The sequence below is a fragment of the Cinclus cinclus genome, chromosome 1, assembly GCF_963662255.1.
Source record: "Cinclus cinclus chromosome 1, bCinCin1.1, whole genome shotgun sequence".
NCBI classification, from domain to species: domain Eukaryota; kingdom Metazoa; phylum Chordata; class Aves; order Passeriformes; family Cinclidae; genus Cinclus; species Cinclus cinclus.
In genome coordinates this window covers 127,231,764-127,257,919 of record NC_085046.1, presented here as the reverse complement: position 1 = coordinate 127,257,919, position 26,156 = coordinate 127,231,764, and the positions used below count along the sequence as shown (strand labels likewise).

General features: G+C 36.4%; 1 protein-coding gene across 1 annotated transcript in view; it reads right to left on the bottom strand.

Moving 5' to 3' along the window:
* SLC26A7 (solute carrier family 26 member 7) overlaps positions 1-26,156 on the bottom strand; it is a 62,895-nt gene that overhangs the window by 8,305 nt on the left and 28,434 nt on the right. The window contains exons 5-12 of the mRNA XM_062502900.1: positions 22,022-22,174; positions 20,499-20,581; positions 18,785-18,932; positions 16,663-16,776; positions 13,356-13,433; positions 11,630-11,725; positions 4,669-4,775; positions 2,517-2,583 (exon numbers count right to left, since the gene is read on the bottom strand). Of these exons, the coding sequence (XP_062358884.1) occupies positions 2,517-2,583; positions 4,669-4,775; positions 11,630-11,725; positions 13,356-13,433; positions 16,663-16,776; positions 18,785-18,932; positions 20,499-20,581; positions 22,022-22,174 (846 nt within the window). The remainder of the gene's footprint in view (positions 1-2,516; positions 2,584-4,668; positions 4,776-11,629; positions 11,726-13,355; positions 13,434-16,662; positions 16,777-18,784; positions 18,933-20,498; positions 20,582-22,021; positions 22,175-26,156) is intronic.

The window sequence follows — 26,156 nt, the reverse complement described above, 5'->3', positions numbered from 1 at the left end:
TCCTTATTGCAGACTGCTGTTCAGGCTTCAGGGAATGAGATGATCTCTCAGACACCACCACACTGACCATGAAATAAAGGAAACATTTCAAACATCCCAAACTGAGGCAAAGAACCCCAGACTGTGTATAGGGACTTTGCACAATTTACCTATGAATATGATTACAGTAAATACTGCACCACCAGTATGCCACAGTCAGACAAGTGGCAAAGCTCAACTGGCAGTTAAAATGTCTCAGTTTGTATGGAATAGAGCTCTAGAATAAGGGGTAAGCAGAAGATGGTATATGCTTGAATGGAGAAATGCTCTGACATCCCACAGATTCCCACAAAAATGGTGCTATACACAGCTTGGTGTGGAGACAAGTGGACCCTGCATTGCTATGGCAAGGCAGAAGATAAAAGCTAAGAAAAAAAGGAAGACTGATGTGCAAAGATCAAAGATCACTAATCCTGTGATGATCAAGCTTCCATAAGCATAAGGTACAAAGCTGGAAAGGCTCAAATCATAAGGCTAGATCAAACAGATGGTAGACTTAGGTATAATTTTTGTCTAGAGTGGACAAGGTCAACTGTGCCTAAATTTGACCAGCCAGTTATTCCTGGCTCTTGTTTGATTCTTTGTTAACAAGAACTGTTCAGAGAAAAATGAACTTCCTCTTTGTTGTGTCCTTGCTAAGAAACCAGGGAATTTATTTCACGTGTCTGCCCCTGCCACCACTTAGAAGGCCCCAGGCAATTGCACGCTCTGCACAGCACTGGCTCTGCTTGAGTGCAGTGCCAGTGAACACCTCAGATGAAATGTGTTTCACATAAGCTTCTAAATACACTTTGATTTTTTCCACATTAAAATGTCTTTTCTCCTATTGATTAAATAACCCCTATAAATCCACAGACCTTAATGGCAGGGTAGGTCATTAAGCTTGCATATTTTCATGTTTAAAAGTCCTGTTGTTTATGTATAATCTGTTATTTACCAGGGAAACTTGGATCAGTCTAACATTCATACATTAAAAATTAACCTAAATGCCTGCTGCAATCCAGTGACTCTAAATTCAATTAAAGGCATATTTTCCTTCTTTGTTTTGTGCAATAAGCTCTTGAGCAATTTACTTCTCTAACATAATGTCATTTTCCCCACTGTCTGCAGACACTAGTTTGTCATTACTAGGTTACTGGCATTAATCTTACTGAATTAGGGGGGGAAAAAAAGCAGGGGAGCAGTAAGCTTAAAAAAAAGAAAAAACATATATAGGTATTTGCACAAAGTGCTTCATGAACTGATATGCAAAAGAGCAGGCAAATCAAATTTTGGTTACCTATCTCTGACAAAGTTAGTCCAACACTTTTATTAAGAATGAAAAGTGATATAATAATTGACAGCTGGTCCAGCCTCAAGAACAGTGTTTTAAATTCACATTTCAGAGTCCTCCCCATTCTTATGTACCTTTCATTCCAACGTTTCTCAGCATGCCAAAACAGTAAATGCCCTTGAGCTCTTGGAAGTTCAGATTTTTAGCCCAAGATAGCGCTGATGGAGGACATTTGCCAGAAATAATAAATTCTTTAAAGAAGATCTGCTTAATGGTGAAGCAGTAACTGCTGAGCATGTGGTTTACTGATACATAAGAGCCTTCATCAGCACTAGGAAAGGAAAAAGGACGTAGGAGAAACTGCCACAGTGGAGAAGGCAGGATGTCCTGGTGGTGGGGCTCTGTGCTGAAAGGACACGTGGTTCTACTTCTCTCTTGGCTGCTGACCTACCATTTCATCTTGGAGGAGGGAGTTCACCTCTCTGGGTCATTACCCTTCTCTTCTTACCACAGACCTGAACAAAAAGCGACTTTGACGATAATTGCAATGAAAATAACAAAAAGAATCTGACTGGTTGGTTGAAGTTTGTAAGTAGCCAAATTTTAAAGGCACAGTCTTTGAGAGAGATTCTTGTATCCATTTCTCATGTGCACAGAGTAATGTGATTTGTGAAGCGGTCTGTCACTATTTTGTGGTGCTGCCCCTCTTTGCCCAGCCTCGTGGTGTCCTCTGGGACAATCTGATCATGAGGGGCTGGTGACAGAAATGGTTTCAGAAAAGAGATTGGGGATGATGAAAATACCAAAGGACTCTTCGGAAAAGTGATAACAGAGACTGCTATTGCCTGCTTAGATGGCCCTTGCCATTCTGGCAAGGAATTTCCTTAAACTTAGGAATTAGGAAACTTTGAGAAAGAGCAATTCATAGCTAAAAATGACAAACAAACTAAGATAGATAGATCTAAAAGGACTTGCCTACATTCCCTTTTCAGACAAGCAGCAGAAGCATGAAAATATTCCAGTCTCTGATGGCCAACTAGTTCTGTTATTATTATATTATCCTGGCTTTAGATTTCAAGTGGCCATATCATAAAAGCATTCCCTTGACTCCCTGATTACAATCTGGTAACTAACTAGAGAAAACAAATAAATCTGAATTAGTGAAACACACACACAAACAAAAAGTTTTAAAAAAATAACTTACACAATTATCTTCTGCTTTGTATTTATATTCCACCTCTTTCATATTTTTCAAATTCAGTGTCTTTGCTCTGTAATCAACATATAGAGAAAAATCTATACAGCAAATCATTGATAGTCTTGAGCAGAAACAAAAAGACACACATCCCAAACTACAGCATTACAGTTTAAAAGTCTGAAAATGCAATCTGTGAGTATTTTTGTGATTACAGACCTTATTTTTTCTGATAATCATCCTCTTAAAGAGTAAAACGTTCATTTTAGAATTATGAGATCACTTTGAAAATATAAATATTTAAATTCTTTTGTGCAGAATATTTTAATTTTAATTTGCTGGCTACTTTCAAGTCAAGGTAGCTCATATATAATTGATAGCTTCAAAAGTAAAGAAGTTCCATTACTATATAATCATATTGTAAGGAAAGGGAAAAATAAATATGTAGAATAGCTGTTGGTCATGAAAAACAAAGATATTTTATTTGTCACTGAAATTGACACATATGATGAAGCAGAACGTTGCACTCTAGCTATCAAAATGGGGGACTTCCTGGAAAGGGCCAGTATTCCTATGTTCTGTACACAGTGAAAAGAGAAAGTTGCCTTGGAAAGGGAGTTCAGCATAGGATCCTCTGATTCAACATGCCATTTATAGGAACACATTTAACTGCAGAAGGCTATGAAACTATCTGTCCTCTGAGACAGATGCACCAATATGCAAAAGTATTTGCAGGTATTGGGGCCAGATAAATGAGCCTTGCAAACATCAGCTGTTCTCTCATCTTTGCATAAATGAAGCTGTAGCTGCTGCTGGCTTTAATACATCCCGATACGTAACATGTAGCATACCCAGTACTCTGACATTTGAGCAGAAACTTTACAATAAATAATCTATGGTATTTTCCTTGCTTCCCTTCTGCTAACACTTTTGCTCATGACTGCATGGCTTACTACGTGTTATCTTGTTAACCCCATCTGTGCCATACCAGTTTTAAGGCTGCTACCTTGTTCAATGCCTTTTGATGGTATGGACAATCGTGCAGCTTCACTGAAGAACACAGGCATCACTGGGAAGAGTCTTATTTGCATTAACAAGTCCAGATTCAGACTGAGATCTCCACTAGATCAGGCTCTTTTGTGTTAGCTATCCATCCCTGTCTGCTGTTGGAGAACCTCTAACATCCAGGTTCAGGACAAAAACAATATGAAAACTTGCCTTTTGCTTTTCTACCAGAATTTACCAAAATTTTAGTTGGCTGAGTAGCACAATGTTATCACAAAAGTATTGGTTGATTCAAGCAGAAGCTATTGCCCATAATTTTTTACTGCCTTGAAATTTTGAACTGTTTTCATGCTGTTTCTGCAACTTCTTCTATGAGAATGGAGCTGTGCACAAATGTCTAACGCCATTAACTTTAACAAGCATTTAATCGAGCTGTCTATATTGTACTTAATTTCAGTGGAATTCAATGTTCATGCAAACAGCAAGTCATTTCCAGGACTGGTGAGCTGTGAATTAATTCTGTAGCACAAATCAAGCAAGAACCTCAGCTATATTTCCCTTTACTCATTATCCAAAGTAGCAACTGCAATATATATATAAAAAAAAGCAAATTTCTGATTGCTCTAGTTTATCTGTCCTGACTTTTCTAAGTCATACACAGAACTTGTAATTTTTGTTAGACATTAGAATAGTTGTACAGTTATGTTTCATTAATCTATATTAGCAGTGCAATTGTCGACTACCAACTCCTGTGCAACACAGTACCTAGGAGTTTATAAAGGCTCTTAGTTACAAAAGGTAGCCTGATATATTTTTCCTTAAGAAGCAAATAAATGGAAAAATGGAAAAATATTATTAATCTTCCTTTTGATTTTATGCTACCTTCACATAATGAATCCTACAGATGTGTAATAATAAGAGAAATGATAAAATAATACAAATTTCTAAAATGTTTTAGATATTCCTTAGTTTATGGTAAATGGACAGATGTGACTTTTCCTTTTGAATTGTCTTATCTTGCAATTTTCTGCAACTGAAAAACTGAAATTTAGTTGTTAAATTTAGTATCCCGTATGTCTACCCTGACTGTGAAGCAATATGCAGAACGAATACATAATGAAATGCTATTAGAACATTTCAATAAATTGTTTCTTACCTGGGAAAGCGGAAAATCACGATTACTATAGTGCAGACAACACCATACAACAGTCCCACATTAGCAGCAAAGCATATTGTAAACACGTAGGTACTAACCCATATGCTCTTTAAGGAGGGGAGCAAAAAGAAGTAATTAGTTTCAAATTTTATAGCAGTGTGTGCTTTATGAATCTACAGAAATTAAGTTTTTTAAAACTAAGACAGTTTCTCAGATGTGAACATTTGGATCTTTGAACTGGCAAATACTGAAGACTTAATTAGCAATTAAAGTAATGCCTCACCATGGGACACAACTCATCCCAGTGATCGCAGAGGTTCCTTCCAGGGTTACTTAAAATAGCATTTGTATTTGTGCTAACACCTTAAGTCAGAATAAACTCAGTTGTTTTGGAAAACCTGTATTTTATTTTTCACATTGCAAATTCTTGTCACCTTCTTCACTGCATAGATTTTAAATCCTCCTTTCCTTTCACATAATGAGGTGCCCTAATGAGGTCACACACAGAGAGCTTTTCTTCCACTAATCATATAAGTGAGAATGACAATTTACAAGGAGGCTGATTAGAAGTGGCATTTATCAGAGTACAGTTGACAAAAACAACTCTATAACAAATAAAAATTACTGGGGAGTTAATTCCTTCCAATGGAAATGGTGAAATTCCATATTACTTCCCCATCTTTTAATATTTGATTACTAAAATTTTGGATTCATTTTAAATACAAGTTTAAAAAATACTCAGAAGCATATCTGTAACTAAAGTCACTTTTTAAAAAAAATAAAAAGAACTTTTAAAAATTTTCACATTTCAATTTTTCCTTAATTATTTTCTTACCAGAAATGATCACTTTTCTTTCCATGCTACAATGATGTGTATGGCTAAGAGACATGCAGATTTTACAATTAAAAGAATTTTAGGAATAAAGTAAAAGTACAAATTACTCGATTTCTTATACCAACCTAAATTGGTATAATAAAGTACATTTTTCTTTCCTTGAGGGAGCCTTAAGCGAAGACTGCCATCTCATCTTTATATAAAAGGTGTTAAAAAAATTGAAAGTATTTTCACTCCTCTGGATATACTGATACCCACAGGTGCCCATTTCAAGAATTACAGTGCTCCTTGTTCATGTTTGCAGAATAACAGATCACATTACAATGGCACAATCAGTGTTAAGTGAAAGTATCAGAGAGGATAATCTTAATTTACAAAAGGCAGAGACAATAGAATGAGAGAATGAGAGACCACAGGAATGTTGCTTGAGCAGATTTCAGAACTGTTATTTTATGAATTATAAAATGTGTCATACCATACTAACTTGTGCTTCACAGAGGACAGTTCTACCATGACTGTCAACCTTCTCCTTCCTTATCTTCAAGATTTCTAACTACTGCAAAAGACTTTTCAGTTTCTTCAACAGGAGGGCTGCTAGGTGAGGAGGTAGTTCATCCTCTGAAACTGTCCTCAATCACTAGTTGTATTTTAACATGACATCTTATACAACTTTTTGTGTAATATATTTGCAAAGACCACCTTTATGAGCAACAGATATTGATTAATGAAAAAGAAAGTAACACTAATATTTACAAATAAAGAAGCTCACCTGGCCACATCCATTGTTATCTAAAAGGCTAACAGAGCTACTAAAAACCTGAAAATCAGTGAGATAAAGATTAGACTATCTTAGTAAGGCTGAGCCCTGACAACACCTGAATCCACTCTAGTGCAATCCAGTTCAGCTGCAGACCTGAACCTCATCACATCTAAATCACTGCTGCAGACCTGCAAAATTCTTATGTCTCAGAAGAAACAGAAAGCCTAAAAATGCAATAAAAGTCTGCATAGGAAGAATGCCAGAAATGTTTAAGTATTGCTGACTACTGAGAAACCTAGTTAAGTACCTCTCCAGCAGCCTAGTATCTTACATCTCAACTGTAATCAGACACTGTCATTGTTGTAGGGGCTGAGCCAAAACAATCGTACTCTCATTAGTCAATCACCCTTTTTAGCGCTTTGTATCGGCCTAGAATCAGTTCTTCTTTAATTAGGGTAGCTTCAAACTTGTAGAAAGATGTTGATTTGATAGATTTGGTTTTTTTAAATTCATGTATTATTACAAAGTTCAGCAAAGAAGTAATAAAAATATCAAAGTTTTCCTTGGCAGCTTACTTCAGTATGGTTATTGCATATTCAGGACAGACAGAATCTAATCACACTTCAAATCTTAGCAATAATGTGTTATAGGCATATATTAATATGAAAAATCAAAACAAAATCCACCTTCAAACTACTCTACTAGTTTAAAAAAAAACTCCAAAGAGGGAGAAAAGAAGCAGGCAGAAGAAATGGATTTATGCCAACTCCTGTATCTATCAGAAAGCATCAGAAGCACTGAGAGGGAGTGACCATGTACAGCAGCTGCCTCCATCTAGACTTTCCACTTCAAAGGGTCTAGTCATCCGCCATTGATGACAGTCTGAAATTCGCACTTGGTAGGAAAAGATCATATAAATAAGTTACAGAATACTTACTGAACCTAGGGCTAAAAAATACAGTGCTAAGGTATGGTAATAAGGAATGTTTCTGTACCAGTTTGAAACCAGATTATGCATTTCCCTGTTTCATTGCAAACTGAGATGATCAGCTATTGCCTGAATGGGTAGGCTTCCTTGCATATAACAATCTGCAACACAGCTGCCTAGTTTCTTACCACAATCAATGGATTTGGTTATGAGAATGAAGAAAACTTAGGATGCAGCTCATCTAACTCTTAGCTGGTTATGCTGTTGCTTAATGGAGGAAGAGATGGACATGATTCAACTGACCAGTTCTGTGCTATCTGTAATGTGAGGCTGTGATGAGTTGCTCAAATAGAGGCCTTCCAGCATATAGCCAAAAAGAAGAGTCACATCACAGTCCTGCTCATTCAGGAACTGTCTCAGCAGAAGATACTGGAGTCCTGGAGGAGGCACTGGCTCTGAAAACTGAGTAACATGGCCATGCTCCCACATCCTTCTGCAGACAAATGACTAATGTGTGCATTCATCCTCAGCACACCCGTTATCAAAACTTGGGATTCAAGTGAAGCCCACCACAGCCACAGAGCAGGAACTGCCTAATGCATTAAGGGATATGGTTTAGGGGTAGACTTGGCAGTGTTGGGTTAACAGTTGGACTAGATGGTCTTTAAAGGTCTTTTCCAACCTAAATGATCCTATGATAATAAAATGGTATGGTAGATCTTTTATATAATTTTTCACAGGCATTCCATACACAATGGTTGAGACAGTATTTGTTTGCAAACAGCCCTGGAAACAGAGGGACTGATAGAAATAATTATCTTTAAAAATAATTTATATGGTAATCATGCTTTCAATGGATTAAGCATTTACAAATTCCTTCCACCCCACTGAGACCAACTAGAGCACAAATAATATAACTCACACTAGCATATTCACTAATACAGGAAAAATAGAAAATCTCCCTAGGATTTCATAAGATAGAGTCATTGATGTAAAATTATTCTCACAGAAGAGATGGTTTCCTACTTTGTGGAAAATTGTTTATATAGCAGAGTCCTGAGAGCTCTCAGAGCCCTCTCATGAATCAGGACCCATGTGTGAGGAACAAATTTAAAAGGCCATCTTCCTCCTAAGTATAATATCTGAAGAAGTTCTAAAAAAACCCAAGAAAATGCACTAATGAGCTCCAAATTTCAAGGAAGACCCTTTCTAGGCCCTCTTCTCTAAAATTTTTGACAAAATAGATTGACAAGGTGTTAGATGTGTGTCTTAGAAATTCACAATGGCAAGATCTTGGAGGATACTTTTCAAAAGTGAGACCCTCATTCTTGGATCTCCTTTAATTGCTGAATTAGTAGCATTCCTTACATCCTTTAATATTAATGTGTGCATACAATTACAATTCATGCATCCATAACTGCCTCTCATCACAACACCGTGTTGGGAATGTGTAATTTTTACCATAAATTCTTACCATTCTCCCTGCTTTAAAAGTCAGGTCTGCAACCTGGCTTCATCTCAGCTGGTGTCATTTTCTGGTAAAGACATATGTGCAACTTTAAAACATTTTTTTATCTTTAAACGCAAGAGTATTTCATTGCTGAACTTCTCAAATCCCTGCTACATAATTAACTCATGAAAATGATCCTTATTCTGTTATAATTTTTCATTTAGAACATCACCTTCCAAAATATTTTTCCCCCATGTTTGGTTACTTTCAAGTCCAACAGTTAACAGTAAGGAGAACATTTTTCTTCAGCAGTCCATTGCCAAGCAGTAGTTTTTTCCTGTCTTAAAAGGCAGCTTATCTGTGAACCCGGGCCTTAAAATCAAGACTTCACAAGAACTTCACTGGGCTTTTTAGTAATATTAGGAAAGTATCACTAGTATCACCAGCACTGTCAAGCTGGAGAATAAAACCAGCAAGTTAGTCAAGTTGGCCTGCATAAGAAATTAGGTTTACAGGAAAGGCAAAGAAATCATCTTTTGACTTGAGGACCTGAGAATTGAGATATATTTACAGATTAGCTTCTTGACTATTCTCAGAAAAAGTAGAAAAATAGATCAAGACAAATCACTCTCAGTTATGCATATAACATACATAGTGGAATACTGAAATTATTAATCTGAGATTGCTGAAGTCATCCAACCAAAAGTGTAGGGACTGACAGAAGACCTTAACTGAAGCAGGAGACATTTGAAGTTCATATGGATGCTATGAATGGCAGGAAAGAGACCTCTGGAATAAGGACAGTGGGATAGTAGCTGAGAAGCAATAAAATGTGATCTGAGAGGCAGGATGTAAATCTGAAAGAAAAAGCCCATGGCTGAAAGAAGAGATTTCATAGAAACACAGAATATCCTGTGATGGAAGGAACCAATGAATTTCCTCAACTCCAACCCCTGAACAATATCTTACCTTCTACATTTAAAAGGATTATGTTTGTAGAGAACTGATCAACAGATAAATATTATTCATCCCATTTGTGTTTAATGAGATGCTTAAAGAAGTGTGAAGGAACAAGGTAACAAACTCTGTAATATTCCATTTCCATGCACTATCATTTTCCAGACCTATCACCAAAAAAAACCTGACTTTGATGTTACATGACACACCCTTCAAAGAATCTGTTCCAGAAAAGACAACTACTAATTATTTCCACATGTTTTTTCTTACAGTTTCTATCTTCAAAACACTTTGGATAACCTGGGTGATGGAATGATTCATTTCCAGGGTTCTGTCAATTACTGGGGTGATTCCTTTCAGGCCAAAATAACACCAGTGTAGTTACACAAATCACTGGGCTTGGTGGGGCTCCTCAGAGCAGGCAGCAATGCAAGATCAATGTTTACAGCCTTACTTTAAACTATGGTATTTAAGGCAAGATGATTTATCCTGTCATCCTAAGGACTGATGGTAGAATGACTTGAAGATAAATAATTGCTCAAGTATGTTTTGTCAAAAAGATGAGCCCAGCAAACTCCCCCATTCTATGACCTCTCTTAGAAATAATGATGTCAGAGATGTACTAACTAACTATTCACACAACCTTTTCTGCCAAAACCAGAAAAGCAAAAATCAGTCAGGTTAGTCTATCTGTGAAGACATGTCAAATCTAATCAGATTCCACAAGATTCTGCTGGAAAGTGTAACTACTTATTGTCTCAATGAAATGATGGAGAAGATGTATCTATCTCCCATAACTACCAATGATTTTAAGTTCATTGTTCCCAAAATAATTCTTGATCCACCCCATCCATCATTTCTGTCACTGGCAATATGGGTTAAGCTGAAGATCAAATACAAAACAAGATATAGAAAATATTTTCGGAATTTTACTGCTTGAGGAAGAAAAGATTTCAGAAAATATAGAGCTTTTCTTCTGGATAATACAAAAGAAACCCACAAAAACAAGTTTTCTGAACCTCTAGTTTTCTGCAATCATGTGCGAATAATCTCATAGTCAAACTTGATGTTGTTTACTTCACTCTGTTTCCCATACTAAAATCATACTGTATTAAAAAAAGGTTTTATTCTGTCCAGACTTAACCATTACTGCTGTAGAATACTAAGTCACTGGTGAATTCAAAGAAGTCCAACATTAACTACAATTACCTGTATTTCCCACCACAGAAAAGGACTATGTAGCCAAAATACCTTTCTGAATACTGTTAATTCAAACATATGAGATGTCAGCAGGTATAAATTTATCTAAGTGCATAGAAATTTTGGTTCCACTAATTGGCCATTACACCCAAAATATCACACAGAAGAGAAATCCAGGAGTCTTCTTACACATGGATTCAGCTTTACTATTTGCTAGGAATTCTGCACAAATTCTGTCAGGCCGTTTAGTTTGCAGTAAACTAGATTTTCATACAATGTCTCTTTTCACCTATCTACTTTTCCTGACATATTCCTCCTCTCACAGTGCAGAATGTTTCTCTATGTTCAAACTGTAGATACTCTGCATTGCAAAATCTGAAAGAGTTAAGGCAGTTTACCTACAGTACCCCTCAATATATTCTTGATTCTTTCTGCATCACTAGTGTTTCCAGTTCTGTTTTTCCTATGTGGTCATTCCCTTTTCCCAGAGGATGACGATACCAAAATCTCCTCAATAATGCTACAGTAGCAAAAGCATGTTTAACAGATAGAAAAGACATAAAAATTAGACATATATTTGCTCACATTAACTTGCTCTGCCTGTATACACATCTCTAGCATTAGGTTTGATTCTTTATAATTTGTTAAAATGCTATTTTTAAATACAACTGGTATTTCAGATGCTGTTATTCTGAGCTGATAGTGCACAAAAAGTACTGCTAATAATATCTTGCACTAATTTCTTCTAGGGCCACAGAGCTATTAAAAGTGTAGTTAACAGATGTTTGCCAAATGATCTCAGAAAACCTCCTTAGATTTAGTTTTACTTACCCAGTCTATTTTATCCACATTCCAATATTTTTTTAAGTCACGGAACTGCATTAACATCCCCTTCAAGCCCACAACAATAATGCTTGCTAACACACACTGCAAAGACATAAATACAAAAGCCATTTGCAGAGTTGACAGTGAAAACAAGTGCTGTTTCTTTAATTTAGCAGTCAATACCACAATTAAATTATAAAAATAATCTGGTAGGTGTTTAGACAATGGGACAAGTACAGGTGTCCTTGTGACAGATGCTAACAGCAACAACCCCCGTATCCCCTTTTTTCTTTTTTTTGTGAAGGCAATCTACAGGCTACCTAATTGTGAGAAAAATGACAGAAACCTCAGGGTTACCCAGGACCCTTCCATGCATCACCAGACCAAATACCTTCTGCTGCAGTCTGAAGGACTCTAAAGCAAATCATCACTCAGCTTCTATGCAGTGAAGAATTTTAACCCCTTCCCTTCCCTTCCCTTCCCTTCCCTTCCCTTCCCTTCCCTTCCCTTCCCTTCCCTTCCCTTCCCTTCCCTTCCCTTCCCTTCCCTTCCCTTCCCTTCCCTTCCCTTCCCTTCCCTTCCCTTCCCTTCCCTTCCCTTCCCTTCCCTTCCCTTCCCTTCCCTTCCCTTCCCTTCCCTTCCCTTCCCCTAGAGAAGGCCTCTAGGGCAAAGTCAATTAATTTTGAAGCAAAAAAATTTTGTTTTTCTTTGACTTAGGAAGGAGGAGGAGACAGATGAAGAAATCATCTAGAGCCAAAAAGAATGGAGTACAAACCGATGGACTTACAGTGCATAGACAGGCTGAAAAGCATATTAGAAGAGAAATAAAGTATCAAGAATGCAAAAACCAAAAAGTATTCTTATAATATGGGGGGGAAAGCCTACAGGAAACTGGTCAAAATTTACATATAATTAATATAAAAATAAATGAAAGTAGGAAAGAAGTATAGCAAAAAAACCAGGACATACTGTACACACTTCTTTAAGTGTCCTTACTTTGCATGTATACTATAAAAGGATCTGTGTTTGAAAAGTGAGAACTTTCATGACACCATGTAAACAACAGCACAAAGCAATTTTAAAACATAGTTGAGTTAAAACTTCATGTACATACATGGCAGAATTGTGGATAATTTTGGATCTGTATTTAGCAGCTTTGACATGCCTCTAGTTAAAATTAACTATTAATTTGTAATACCAAAAGCTAGATACAGCTTATGTGAAAAGATGCCACACTGCTTTAAAGAGTCTTAGCATAGATGTATTCCATGACAGAGATATAAGAATATTTAATAACCTTTCTGTAATTAAGCTTATATCACTATCTAAAATAATTTGTGTCATATTTATTTGAAAAACAAAGTTGTGTATCATATGCATATCTGGAGAAATATGAATCTTCATTAATTTCCACCATACTTAGTCAATTTACAAATCCACAGTAACCTGGGTGTATATTTTTCATAAATACATGCCAAAAGTAAGTAGAAGATAAATTAACTTCTATATGCTTACATGATACCCAATATATGTAACTATATATGTCTAAAATCTATATGACTTACACTGCCAACTCTGTATTTTATGATTTCAAAACTTTTCATGCCTGTACTATTTTTTCAGCCACTGAAATGAAACAAAGCTGTTTTAGAGATTGCACTACCTTTCCCTGAAAGAAACTGCCATTAGAAAATGTTTGACATCTTAACCTTTAAACAGGTAAGTACCATACCATTGGAAGCCAGTACAGCAGAGGTCCAATTGTGTAGATCACCACTAGAATTAATACACATGAGATAAGGCAAGCCACCTAAAGCAATAAACAAGAATTACAGATCATTCAGTCTGACAACAACAAAAACAACAAAATAAATTGTGAAAAGGATAAATTATAAAATATTGTAGACAAAGTCAAGAATCAGGTGTTGAAGGTGTTAGCTATTAACGTATCTGTGGATTGCAGATAAATGTAATTTCAATTTTAATCTCTGGCTATTATCTTTAATCAACTACAGTGATAACAGAGAGAGATCTCAACATCTTGTGCTTGACCCTGCTGCCAGCACACTGACACAGATCAGAGCATCACTTACACACTTGGGTTTTAAATGGAACCTGTGTGTCCAATATCTCATCCCAGAAGTTCTCAGCACCCACTGTCATTCTGCAACTTATTTATAGCCATGCACCCTATGTTGTACTAAATAATAAACCTGTCATAGAACTAAGCAAGAATTATGTATGCTATCATTTTTTCCACAAGAGAAGACTTCTAACGTCTTTTATTTGGATTAGCATTAAAAGAAAGCTACTGTTAAACCAGAAACCACTAACAATTTCATGTTAATATCAGTTTTTACTTAAGAAAATGCAGTTACCATTTAAAAATATATTAAAGAGTATAATAAATGCAAGTAATATTAATTCAGAAAAATATACAGTCTAATAATTACATATTTCTTCACACTATTTATGGTATTAATCTGATGGCAAACTACAGTAAAATTTCCCTGTCCTATTCTGCTCTGAGTGCTCACTGAGCACTTCTGGTCTTATAAATATACAGTTCAGATTCACAGAATGTTTTTGACGATAAGTAGACAGATGCTCACTTTATTTTTGTATAGATAATATGTTTCTTTACTAAAATAATTAGGTTTCACTTTAAGAGACAAGTTGTTAAAAACAAAACCAGACAAGTTGTTAAAACACTAGAAAATTAAAGTCATGGTGTACTTAAAAATAACATCTAGAAGGATAGACAGAGTGTTTACATAAAAAGGGACAGAAAATCTGCTGGTAAAGTCACAAGGAACTTTTCCCTCTTTCTGCCTTCATGAAGAGCAAGAAAAAAGGTGTTTATTCTATTTGAAGGACACTTCTAGTCCATGGTAGAGTTCCTCACTTCTGTTTTGTCCCAGGAAAATATATCACTGAGGAACAAATGACAAAACTGCAATCCAGGTATAGACATTTGAGAAAAAAAAGGCTGCTCTGTGTCCCTGAAAGGCTCTTTGTATTTTTTCATGTCCTATGCCAAACAGACGTCCCTCTATGTTAAAGAAAGGCTTCTTTTTGCCTATGACCTGACCAATATTTATAAGTGATGATCTTCTCATCTCCTCATTCTGCCTGGACAGCCACAAAGGAGAGCATTAAGCTGATGTGCTGCTCTCCAAGAAAGCAGGGGAGAGATTGTTATGCCTATTAAAATACTCTCATAGTGCTAACTCATAGCCACACGCTTAACTTTTAGACACAGGCACTGCTATACTGTGAAACCAATGAATAAACCAAGCAGATTTTTATTGTGTTTGCTGTCTTGAAATCAAATTATAGTGGTTTCTTTTTCCATTTCATGTATTGAATAACCTTTTATCAGGGTTTTTCCCTACATGTTCCAGAGCCAACATGGTCAAATACCCCATATGCCTTCAGGTTATAGGTTTGCAGGTTACCTCAAACCTTCCATGGAAAAGCCAATGCAGCACCATGCAGTACAACTGTAAATTGTACAATCAGTACATTAACAGATTACAGAACAGAATGTCTGTGAGAATGACAGCACATTGTATGACATTAAATTCAACTAAAATATGTGAAATAACTAATAGTCAAATAGTAGCTAAAATATTTGCATATAAATACTTCTCAAGATTATTATTTGTTAGGTTATTAATAGAATTCAGAGTACTCTGTAGGCTAATTAGCAAGTACTTAAAATGTAGAGTATTGAAGTAAAGCCCTGTATAATTCCTTAATATTGTGGCATCAGAATGAGAAATAATTGCAAGACATGGTTGAGAAGAAACAGTACCTATGGATAGTATTTAGTCTTGTACCTCATGAACCTTTTCCTTGCAGCTAATTTCCTTTACACAGGCAAGAGAAACAGCTATAAAATGAAAATAGAATCATTGAATCATAGGACTATTAAGGTTAGAAGAGACCTTTAAGGTCATCAAGTCCAACTATCAACCCTGCACCACCACCATGTTCACCATCAAACCATGTTCTCAAGTGCCATATTCACACAATTTTTGAAAACTTCCCAGGGTGATGTCTCTGCTATTACTCTGGGCAGTCTGTTCCAATGTTTTACAGCCCTTTCTGTGAAAAACAAAAAATCCCTATACCTAATCTAAACCTTCTATGGATCAGCTTGTTGGTGTTTCCTCTTGCCTTGTCACTTGTTTCCTGGGAGAATAGCAACAAGCTCCAAAGGACATGGCATTGATATGGCAGGCTGCCACTGAAGGGCCCTTGGGTTTCAGAGGAAGAGGCAATGCTGTGGAGGGGCCCAGGTGGTTTGTCACCTCTCTTGTCCACAAGCACAATGCGGACAGGCTGACAAGGTCACACTTATTCTCAGCAATTACACTCCCCTCTTTCCTGTAATAACAGCTTGTGGGTTTAGTTTCTGACAGTAGGAAATAGCAACAAGCGTCCTCAAAACTCTAAATGTCATCTCTGTGGGCTCAGTGTACACTGAGGGATAGGACAAGTGTACCATGCCACAAGGTAGAAGCTGGGAGATTACTTGGGGTTTTTTTAACAAACAGATCTAAAGGTTACTTTCGTTTTATTTTAGAAATCAGACAGAAGATCAATTAAATCAGACAAATGAAATGTGATTTTTTTCCCCCCTAAAACTTCAGTTTAGACTGTACCATTAAATCCATTAAACACCATTAGAGGGCACTTTTTTACCATGCTGACAAATTCACATAAACTGAAAGGGCTTTTATGTTGTTTCCTGCAGTCTAAAGACACAACTCCAAACTTCCTTGCTGCCAAAGACTTTACGGTTCCTATTGAATGAAACAGGTCAAAATTAATAAATGGAACCATTATCTTTCCTAGGAAGACATCACCAATCAGATGCAATTTCATGCAGATTAATAAAAATGATAGGGCAGAGTCATTCCCAGGATAGAGGAAAAGGGAGACAAGGGAAATACGATGGACAAATCAGTACAAATTGCAATGAGCAGTACCACAGCTTTAAATCTCTGACATGCCTCTCTCTAAGCTGTTACCTGTGTTTTGGCGCCCGTACTGTATAAAAGTGCCGTCCGTCCCATCGCTGCAGCACTTGGGATGCAAAAGAAAAATGAAGGAATCACGTTGCTGAGGCCATGAGCCAAAAATTCCTGCAAAGTTGTCAAATAGAAGATGTTTTTTTCCTATTGTTCTGTCATTTCAATGCATCTTGCCAACAAAGGAGTCCCCTGCATAAGTATTAGCAATGATAAAGGATGGACACATTTTTGAGGGAAAAAAATCCCACAGGTATATGACAAAGGGTTTCCCAACAGAATAGATCTTCTCACAACTCAGAACTAATTTGAATGACAGAGCTGTTGAACCAGATTCATCAAAAGAAGGATGGATATTTTGTTCACATAATAAATGCTATTGCTAAGTTTTGAAGATTAAGTTCAACCAAGATATTGACATCTTGATCCACGTCTGCTTTTTTAACTTGGGGCCAAAGCCCCAAGTACTGGTGTCTTGAAACTGTCCAGATAATTTCTGGTTTATGGCTCCCCGGAAAAAAAGACAGACACTGGTTTCTCTTCCTTTAAATCATGTTTTAGTGAAAATGAAGTGTGGTAGCCATACTATATGCATGCTGCCTTTCATCACAAATGTATTTGGTGTTTGTTCACAGTCAAAATGCAGACATGTCTGGACAAAGATTCATAGAACTAAAACTGGAGAATCCACTTTGTATGTGCAGCCTAAGAAGAAGGAGGAAAATGGTAGGTGCAGGAAAATGGCGCTGTATCCAGCCAGGAAAACCCCAGCTCATGAGTTTGTCTTCACAGCACAGAACAGCACCCCCTTAAAGCTTGCCCTGCAGCCTCACACACCCACGAGCCCCCGTGCCAAGCACCATGCCTGGCCCCTGAAGGCAGTACAGCCACACCACCTCTCAGAGGTTCTCTCACACAGAGGTGCTCTCCTCTCACAGAGGTTTTGCTCTTTTGCGCCTTTATTTGATGCACACATACACAGAGTTTCCAAGACTTCAGTAATGAAGCTGGGTAAGCTACAAAATTTCCAAAGCTGCAGAAAGAGAAAAAAGTTGCTGTGTTCTGTGGAGTGCCTTGAGACAAAGCAGCATGTCATCCTGGAGCCTGTCCTGCACTGAGCTCAAAGCATTCTCCCTCTGCTCCATACAAACATGGCTCTGAAGCATCAGTAGAAATTAATGGCCCAATATATTCCAACTGAGAAATATTTTAGAGACCTGAATAGGCAAGAATGTGCCCACAGTGTTTTCCAATGACATAAGAATTGTGAGGGACAGGACCTGATATAGCAAGACCAACCTGTCCACATAGGGTGCTCAAATAGATCTCCAACTGCAAAACAACTGTTCTTCATTCAACCCTATATCATCTATCCCACTTAATGTAAAGGTGGAGGCAACATTTACAGCCCACAGTACTAGTGCCAGTTATCTGAAATTGAGCCTTTCTTACCACAGTGCTTGAATTAGCATCTCCATGGATTTCCAGCTGGCTTGGAGTTACCCACCCACCATGACAAGCAATGTAGTGGTGTAGAGATGGCCCACTTCTACTTAAACATGTCCTCTGCAAAGTGGAACTCAGAACAGAAAGCTCCTATGGTTGTAAATTTGGCAGTACCCTCTGAACTCATCCAGCTTCTTAGATACAAATAAACCTTTATTTCAGGTGAGACTTCTACTTTGCATAAGTATAAATAATTTCTTAGTATAACATGAGATAAGCCCTGGGGCTATAAGTACCTGGTTTTGGTTTAGAATTGTCTTATTTCATGAATTGATGGCTCATTTAACATCATAGCTTGTCTATAAGAGCTGCAAAAGGAGAAGCTGTCCCATCTTAGAGCATTATGAAAATTAATGAAAAATGCATGAATACCCAAATGCTGCACTGAATGTAGCATTACAAGATTATCCTGAAGGATGAGCTTCCCCAAAAGGAGTAGTTAAACCAATGAGTGCATTCTGCTGAGATAATTTAAACAAAATTTGGGTGTTACTGTAAACACTAGAAAGTGTCAGGATGCTGCATGGAACATAACTTTTCCTACTGGGCATTCATCTATAATACTTTCCCCAAATGGTGAAGTCATTTCATGGCTCAGTGACTCTAAGAGCTTTACCTGGTTGTCATCCACACTGTATTTAAATTTTTTAGCAGAGCCTTGAGCAAGAGCTAGTGAGGCTACATAACCAACCAGTGCCACTCCAAAAGCTTCAGTGACTACTTCAGGCAGGACACTCATGGGTGGTGCTTTTGGTGATGGCAACCTATAAAAAATAAAGACAGTAATTTTTGCAAAACTTGATACATAGTCTCTATAAACCTGCAGCTTATGTGAATACCAGAGAAACAATCTCCGCAGGAACAGCTAATTTTTGTATTACTTTTAAAGTGACTTTTTTCTATATTTTAGATTAATAAATCTCAGTCTGTTGGGAACAGCAGAAGAGAATCTGTAGAAGATGAAACAGTTTCAGATGGAGTATTCAATTTGAAAACTTCAATTTGAGAAATTATAAAGAGATGCTGATAAATTAACTCCATGACTGACAAATAACCTTAGCAACCATTCACTAACTTTGTAATGTTCAGTAGAAGAGACTACTGTATATTTTCTCCTATTTTAATATAGTTGGCTCTCCTGTAAAGTTAAATTTAAATCTTTAAAAAATTCTGTATTCCTGTTGGTTACTGACAGTACAGACATTTATTCCATCTAATGGGGGTTCCAGTGAAACTACTCAAGTTATGAAGCAAACCACCCCAGATTGTCCCTGAACTCCTTAAAAAGGCTTTGGTCTTTCCAGAGCACAAATCACACTGTCTGAAAATCAAATTAAGGTTTCTGATGCTCTCCACTGACAAGGCAGTTAGGTTTTTCAGGTAAACTTTAAAATATGCAGGAATGATCCAGGCTCTGCTTCTGTTTTTCAACACTGCTTGTATGAGGTTAGACAGAAAATAAATTTCTGATTAAAACTGCACAAATACAGTTTACTTATTCATTACACATAGAAGGGACACACTTAGCTGTGTTTTAGTCTCAGATTCACAGCATGTTCTAAATACTTAAAAACCATATTCTTTCTCAGAAATGTCCCCTATTTTATTTCTTTCAGTGCAAGCTGCCACACATGTGCTCATGCTGTCTTGGAGTCATACTTTGTGAAATTTAGGGAAACCCTGCAATATCTAAGCAAGAGATTACACAACAGCTGTGATCTTCCATAACAACCTGTAGAGTCTGAACATTTTGTCTGACAACTAACCTAATTTCTCTTTCTAGCTAATTATATTGAATTTTTTTTGCCTTCTTTTCAATGTCATGGAGGAAAGAGCATCATTAACTATAGTAAAAATGTTCTTTTCTAGTTTAAGCATAATTAAATCTTTCACATTTTCTCAGAAATCACATTTTCTAAAATTACAGTATGGGTGGAGAGGAATGAAGTGTAGCAATTTACAAACCTTATCTCACTGGAAATTCCTTCTGCTACAATAACGCAAGGCAACTCTCAAAAACCAGGTTGCAATAATCTTTTAAAAGTGTCCTGCCCTCCTGTCATACATCATCAAGTACTTAATACTTATTTTTTATTCCACAAAGCAATAAAAAGCTATGAAAAATGTACAAGAATGTATTTTTGTGATGATTTCTATGCACATATAATTTGTTAATCTGGGATTGAATTGTGAGAAAGTATCTGAGGAGACAGGAAACAAACAAAATAATTTTTACCATTTCATATTTCGGAAACTGCTTTGACCCTTTCAGAGACTGTTCTGAGAAATAAAAATATTTAAGAGCCACAAGTTAATAAAATCCATATTACCCTTTAGGAATATTTCCCACAACTTCTATCCTGTAGACATATTCCATATCAGCACAGTAGCAAGCAATGGATGTAGCAATTATCTGTTGATTCAAAGAAAAAAGGATGTTACATTTCTGTTGCTTCTGACATGGTCCCTATTATTGCCATACCTAAACCCGTGGCACTGTTCATATCTTTATCCTTAGATCCATCCAGTAAATCAGGGAAGTATTATTATGATTTATTTTTTTTTCAAACGTGGAAGAGAGTCAAAAGAAACTAAGATTTGGACACAATAATGAAGTGAGACTATAGTGTTGTTTGTACATTAATTTTACCAAATAAAAAGCAAGCTATTAACAGCTTCTCTTAAAACATCACTTCCATAGCTAAACTCATTCCCTCCTCACTAAAACTCAATTAATACAAAACCAGCACAGTTACTGCAAGAGATTTGTATGGCTCCCTGTAAAGCCTCAGGAGCCCTGGCAATCAGTGTCCAAAGTCCCTCTGTTCAGCATGTGCCCAGAGCACTGCCATTCATGTGAGCATCTTAAAAGAGTTCATAACTTAGGAGTTCCTGAGAAATCTGATTCATCTGATCCAGACTGGCAGTGCTGACTTCAGCACAGAACACAGCAGAGGATGTGTGACTCTTGTTATGTTCTAGCAGTGATGAATCTTGCAGAGGGAGTATGAAGTTTGACCCCAAGGACGTTCAAACTCATTTCCTGCATTTCAAATGAGATGAACACACAAATCCCAATAGAACAGGGTTCCTGTCCACAATCCTTAGTTTTATGCTACATTTTATCCAATATTTTTAAAAAGGTAACACTGAGACCAGGACCACATTACCTCCTTTTTCCAGCATTTTGCCCTTGTAAATATTTTCTTTCCAGTAACGGAGGAGCAATTTCAATAATAGACTCCAAAAACCAACTGTCCTTACTTCATTTTTTTTTTTAGAGGTTTAGAGAAAAACACAAACTATCCCCTGGTGATCTGCTGCTGATCATTTGACTACAGCTTAATCCTTTAATCCTTAAAGTGGGGGTTTACAATGCAATTGCTAATTTCAATTTAGTCTATACCATGTTAAAGGAAAAGTGTTAGTAAAATGACAGAAAGAATTAGCATAGCTATTTAACTTTGTCATAGATAAATAACAAGCAACATCTAAGGCACAACTACCCAGCACAAGACTTGCCTGGAGTTACAATGTGCCAGTTACTTTTTATTTGCTATTCCAAACTTCTTACACTTTAACAGTCTAGGCTTCATGTCCTTGTGATTATGTAAAAAAGTAGTAAACATATGAAAAATATTATACAAATCGGGAGCTTATGTAATTTCTTTCTTAATTATTAAGCCAAACTACTTCCTGTTCTTACAATTAACTTACAGCCATGAAAATCAGCTGTCTCTTTAATAAGTGGCAGGTGTGGGTGTTAGTAACTATAGGCAGCACAGTAAACTTCAGCAGACTGTGCCACTGAAAGCTTTGTAAGAAAAAGCCTGATGTATAATTTTGTACTTACCAAAAGTAGATCGATGGGAAGGACAACTTTAATGTTTCTGTGAAATTTCTCATTCAGCTCTTTAACAAGAACAAGTACCACGATGCTCAGCAAGGAGAGAAGTAATGCCTCCAACTGAACTGTTCTGATATTCTCAAACACATAGGCATAAATCTACAGTGAACAGCAAATAACAATCACAGATCAAAAATATATTCTTGGTCATGTGCCAGGGCATCTTCTCACAACTTCAGACAAATAATGAGTGAGAGCTGAATCAATACTGCAGGAGCTGAGTCATTGAACAAGTTTTTGGCCTGTATTTTAGATTTTACAAGAAAGAAAATCACTAATCCTATGGAGTTTTGAAAACTAAAAAAAAAAAAAATGCAGTGAATATCTGTATTATACTAATTTACAAATTTGTATTGGTAGATGCAGGCTATAAAATTCAATAAATGTGATATGTTTCCTTTTCTTATTCAGTTTCATTAAGTTCAGTGTGATAAATGTGTCACATAAAAATGTTGAGAATAGTTTATTGCACAAAGGTTTATTTGTAGAGGCCTCAGCATATAAAGTCTATCAACGCTAGTAGTGAAAGTTATTTCTGAGGGAAACAAAAAATTAAAAGACAGAAAAGAGGGGGAAAGAGAAGGTGAGGAAAAAGAAAAGGGAAAGAAAAATGCAGTGGTGGCTGGATGGGAAGAGACGCTATGGGAATCTTTCAAGATGAGCAGCCTCTGCAATCATTTTCTCAGGGTAATGTTTTCCCAGAGTAATTTCAGCAGGGCATCCTCAGTGTCCCCATTGGTTGCTCTTGCCCCTTACACAGCTCTCCACAGAGCATGCTTTGGTCAGGTCCAGGTGCTGCCCACACTCAATAGTTGCCAAGCTTGCATACATATGTTACTGGTTATTTAAATAGCTAAAGTAATCTGCTTAGCCCTGTTTGTTTCCTTTTCTGCAGACTGCAGAGTTAAGAGGGAAAGAGGACACCAGGCCAGAGCTATGGAGCTGTGAACAGGAGTACTTCAGCTTTTCAGCAGTTAATATGTGCTGCCATAACCTGTAAAACAGGTTAGAAAAATGTAGTTCATTCTGTGATGAACAAAGGAAATATGGTGCTGAAATATAAGGAACATGAAGAACAGAAATACAGAACAGGAATGGAATGACCAATGGTGATGAGCAACAGGGGTCTTTGATGATGAATACAATGCTGTAAGTAACAGACTCAGAAGAATGCAGTTGCCTTTGCACCAGCACAGATGACACAGTGAATTGTAATTTTTGCTCTGTGCTGAATTTGTGGGTTCAGGAAATAAGGCATAAATCAGTATGGTAGCAGATAACCAGAAAGTAATGAAAAAAATTAAAAGTGTGCTGAAACAGTTAGAAGGGGTGAATAAAGTTAGAGAGAACATCTATCCTGATAAATAAAGAAATCATGAGATCTTATCACAAGTTATTTTCAGGTCTCGTGAAGAAAAGCAATAGTCTATTGCTTGAAAGAAAAGCCAGCCATAAAAATGGATACAATACACAAGCTTACTAAAGCTGTAAGGGAAAAAATATGATAGGCTTAGTCCCTTGAGTTCTGCATTTAAATTCCATTGTGCATCTTGAAATATAAACCATGGAGAGAACAGAAGTTAAGATTAGGATGTAGACTTCGACATCACAAGTAACTTTTTCTTAAAGCCAACATAAAGGTTAATAAAATCAAGCAAGTGAAGCTTGAAATAATAATAGTAATATATTAAAAAGGTGTTTTCTCTGTCAGTGACTAAGAAGACTACTAAAATAAATCAGAAGTGACACTTGTAGTTTTATCAAAATAAGGATTAATAATTTTCTGCTCTAGAGAACTTATTCTCAAATATATATACAATGATAACAGGTTTTGACAGTTTGGAGGTTAAACACATACATTTATATTGGACAGGAAAAATACTAGAAAAATTATCTTAGGAAAAAACCCTGTTCTAGCAGAAAGGTAGTCAATATGATGATAACATTTATTTCTACTGTTCTAATTCTGTCACTCACTGAAGAGGTGATGCTCATATTGAAGAATGAGTAAATCAAAATAACTTCCTGATTTTTTCTCTCTGAGAATATTTTCATAATCTAGAAAAGGAAAAAAAAAAACCAGCCCAAATATGGTTTCAGAAAAGTAATTTTCCTCATAAAGAGGAAATATAGCCCTTGAGGTTTCGATTAAGGATGCACAATATAACCCAGCACAAACATTTCTCAAAAACCAGGAAAATATTTTAAAATCAACTTGCTAAGTAATATGATCGAGATATGTCTTAAATCTGAGGAATGGCAATTAAACCACAGTCTTTAACCACATATTGTCCCATTGTAATCAGAATATATGTGAATTGCATCTTGAGTGACTTGAGATTAGATCTGTACCCATACTTTTCCAAGAATGTATTATGAAGAGGGCACAGGACTTGGCTCAGTGCCCAAACAGAAGCTGTGATTAAGACAAGAGGAGGCAACCTGGAAAACTGTGCCCACAAACTCACCAAAGACTGAGCTAGATCTAAGGTGAAATGGCAAGAAAAGGGAAGAAATGGGTTGATTCCTACTTGCTGAAGTCAGACAGATGGGATTTGTTTTGAAATGAATGCTACATATTGAAGTGTCAACATTAGCTATCTATGTTCATGGCATCAAATCTAATTTTCTTAGATAAAGTGAGACAAAAGACTGAGCGAATAAGTAAATTTTAGTGAAGGAATATACACAAACTTCAACAGTTTTTGTCTTTCAAACTGAGAAATAAAGATATTTTCATTTAATTTTAAAAATACATAGCCAAATCTTGTAAACCTTTGACATAGGTTTTTCATACTTTGCAAAATCTTTATGTGAACAGCCTAGTATATATTTTGGTCTTTCTTGAAGTTGTACCCTTCTGTATGTAGTCTACATCAGTCAATAAATGAAAAATAATGGAATTACCAACTCTTTGTAGGTCATTCAAATTCAGTAGCCCAAACAGCCCTATCCCCAAAGTGTCTGTAGTACACTAAAACAATTCTGGCAGTAATACATTCATATTTAACTAATTACTGCATTGGACTAAAGAGCTTCCACTGACTAGTTGGTTCCTGGGTAACCATTTTCTGAAAACCTAAAACCACTCCATTCATTATATGACCAGTGAAATGAGAAGACACTTTCACAAGAAAGAAAGAGCATGTGGCTCTTAACAGGAATGTAATTAACATAGACAGTAGACATCTCTTTAAAGTGTACATTTTACATGGCATTCCGTCCAGTCAGTTACTGTACTCATCCAAGATCAAACTATAAATCCTAAATCTAAGTACATAAAGCTCAAGCTTGCAATAGCATTCGCATCTGATTCAAATGAAGCATTTACAAATGCTTTAATCAAAAATGTAATTATAAGTTCAGCATTGCATATATTTAGATGATGCACTTACAGAAATAATTTGGATATTATGCAGCAGAATTTAGCTTGATATTGCAATGTATGAAGCAGTCTTTGCCATATAATTTAAAATATTTTTTAAATCAGCAGTAATATATCAATTGAGCTGTTTGCCTTTTGTGTTTTCAGGTTCATTCTAGTTTTGTGTAAAGATTCCTAATAGAACCTATATGACAATATTATGAGCAATCAGTGGACTTTTTTGGTAATCAATGCAAATTTGGACCTAAGTGAAACAAGCAGTATGTGAGCTTTGCACATGTACATACAGACACTGAAAGTTCCTTTTCTCATGGGAAACCATCTGTTTTGAGATGATATTGAACATTGTAATGGTTTGTATTCTAGAAAGGGTGTGTATTTAAAAGTATTAATGAAATTCTCTGAGTTGTTTTTTTAACATCTACATGAAACCCCAAAAGATTAGCTCTAAAATGTGTATAGAGGCTGGAACAAACAAAGGAATTAAAGGAACATGCTATTTAACACAATACATTTTAAGAATGGACAGCTTCATTTCATTTTCAAAAATCTTTCATTCTGATGTCTTTTAAATATGTTCCCTGAAGGGAAAATGTACAGGCAAATACTCTGAGTTGTAAAGGTAACCGGGAAAAAAAGGGGTGAAAAGAAAGGACTGATAGAAGAACGTGAAGGTTTGGGGGTGTTTTTCAGAAT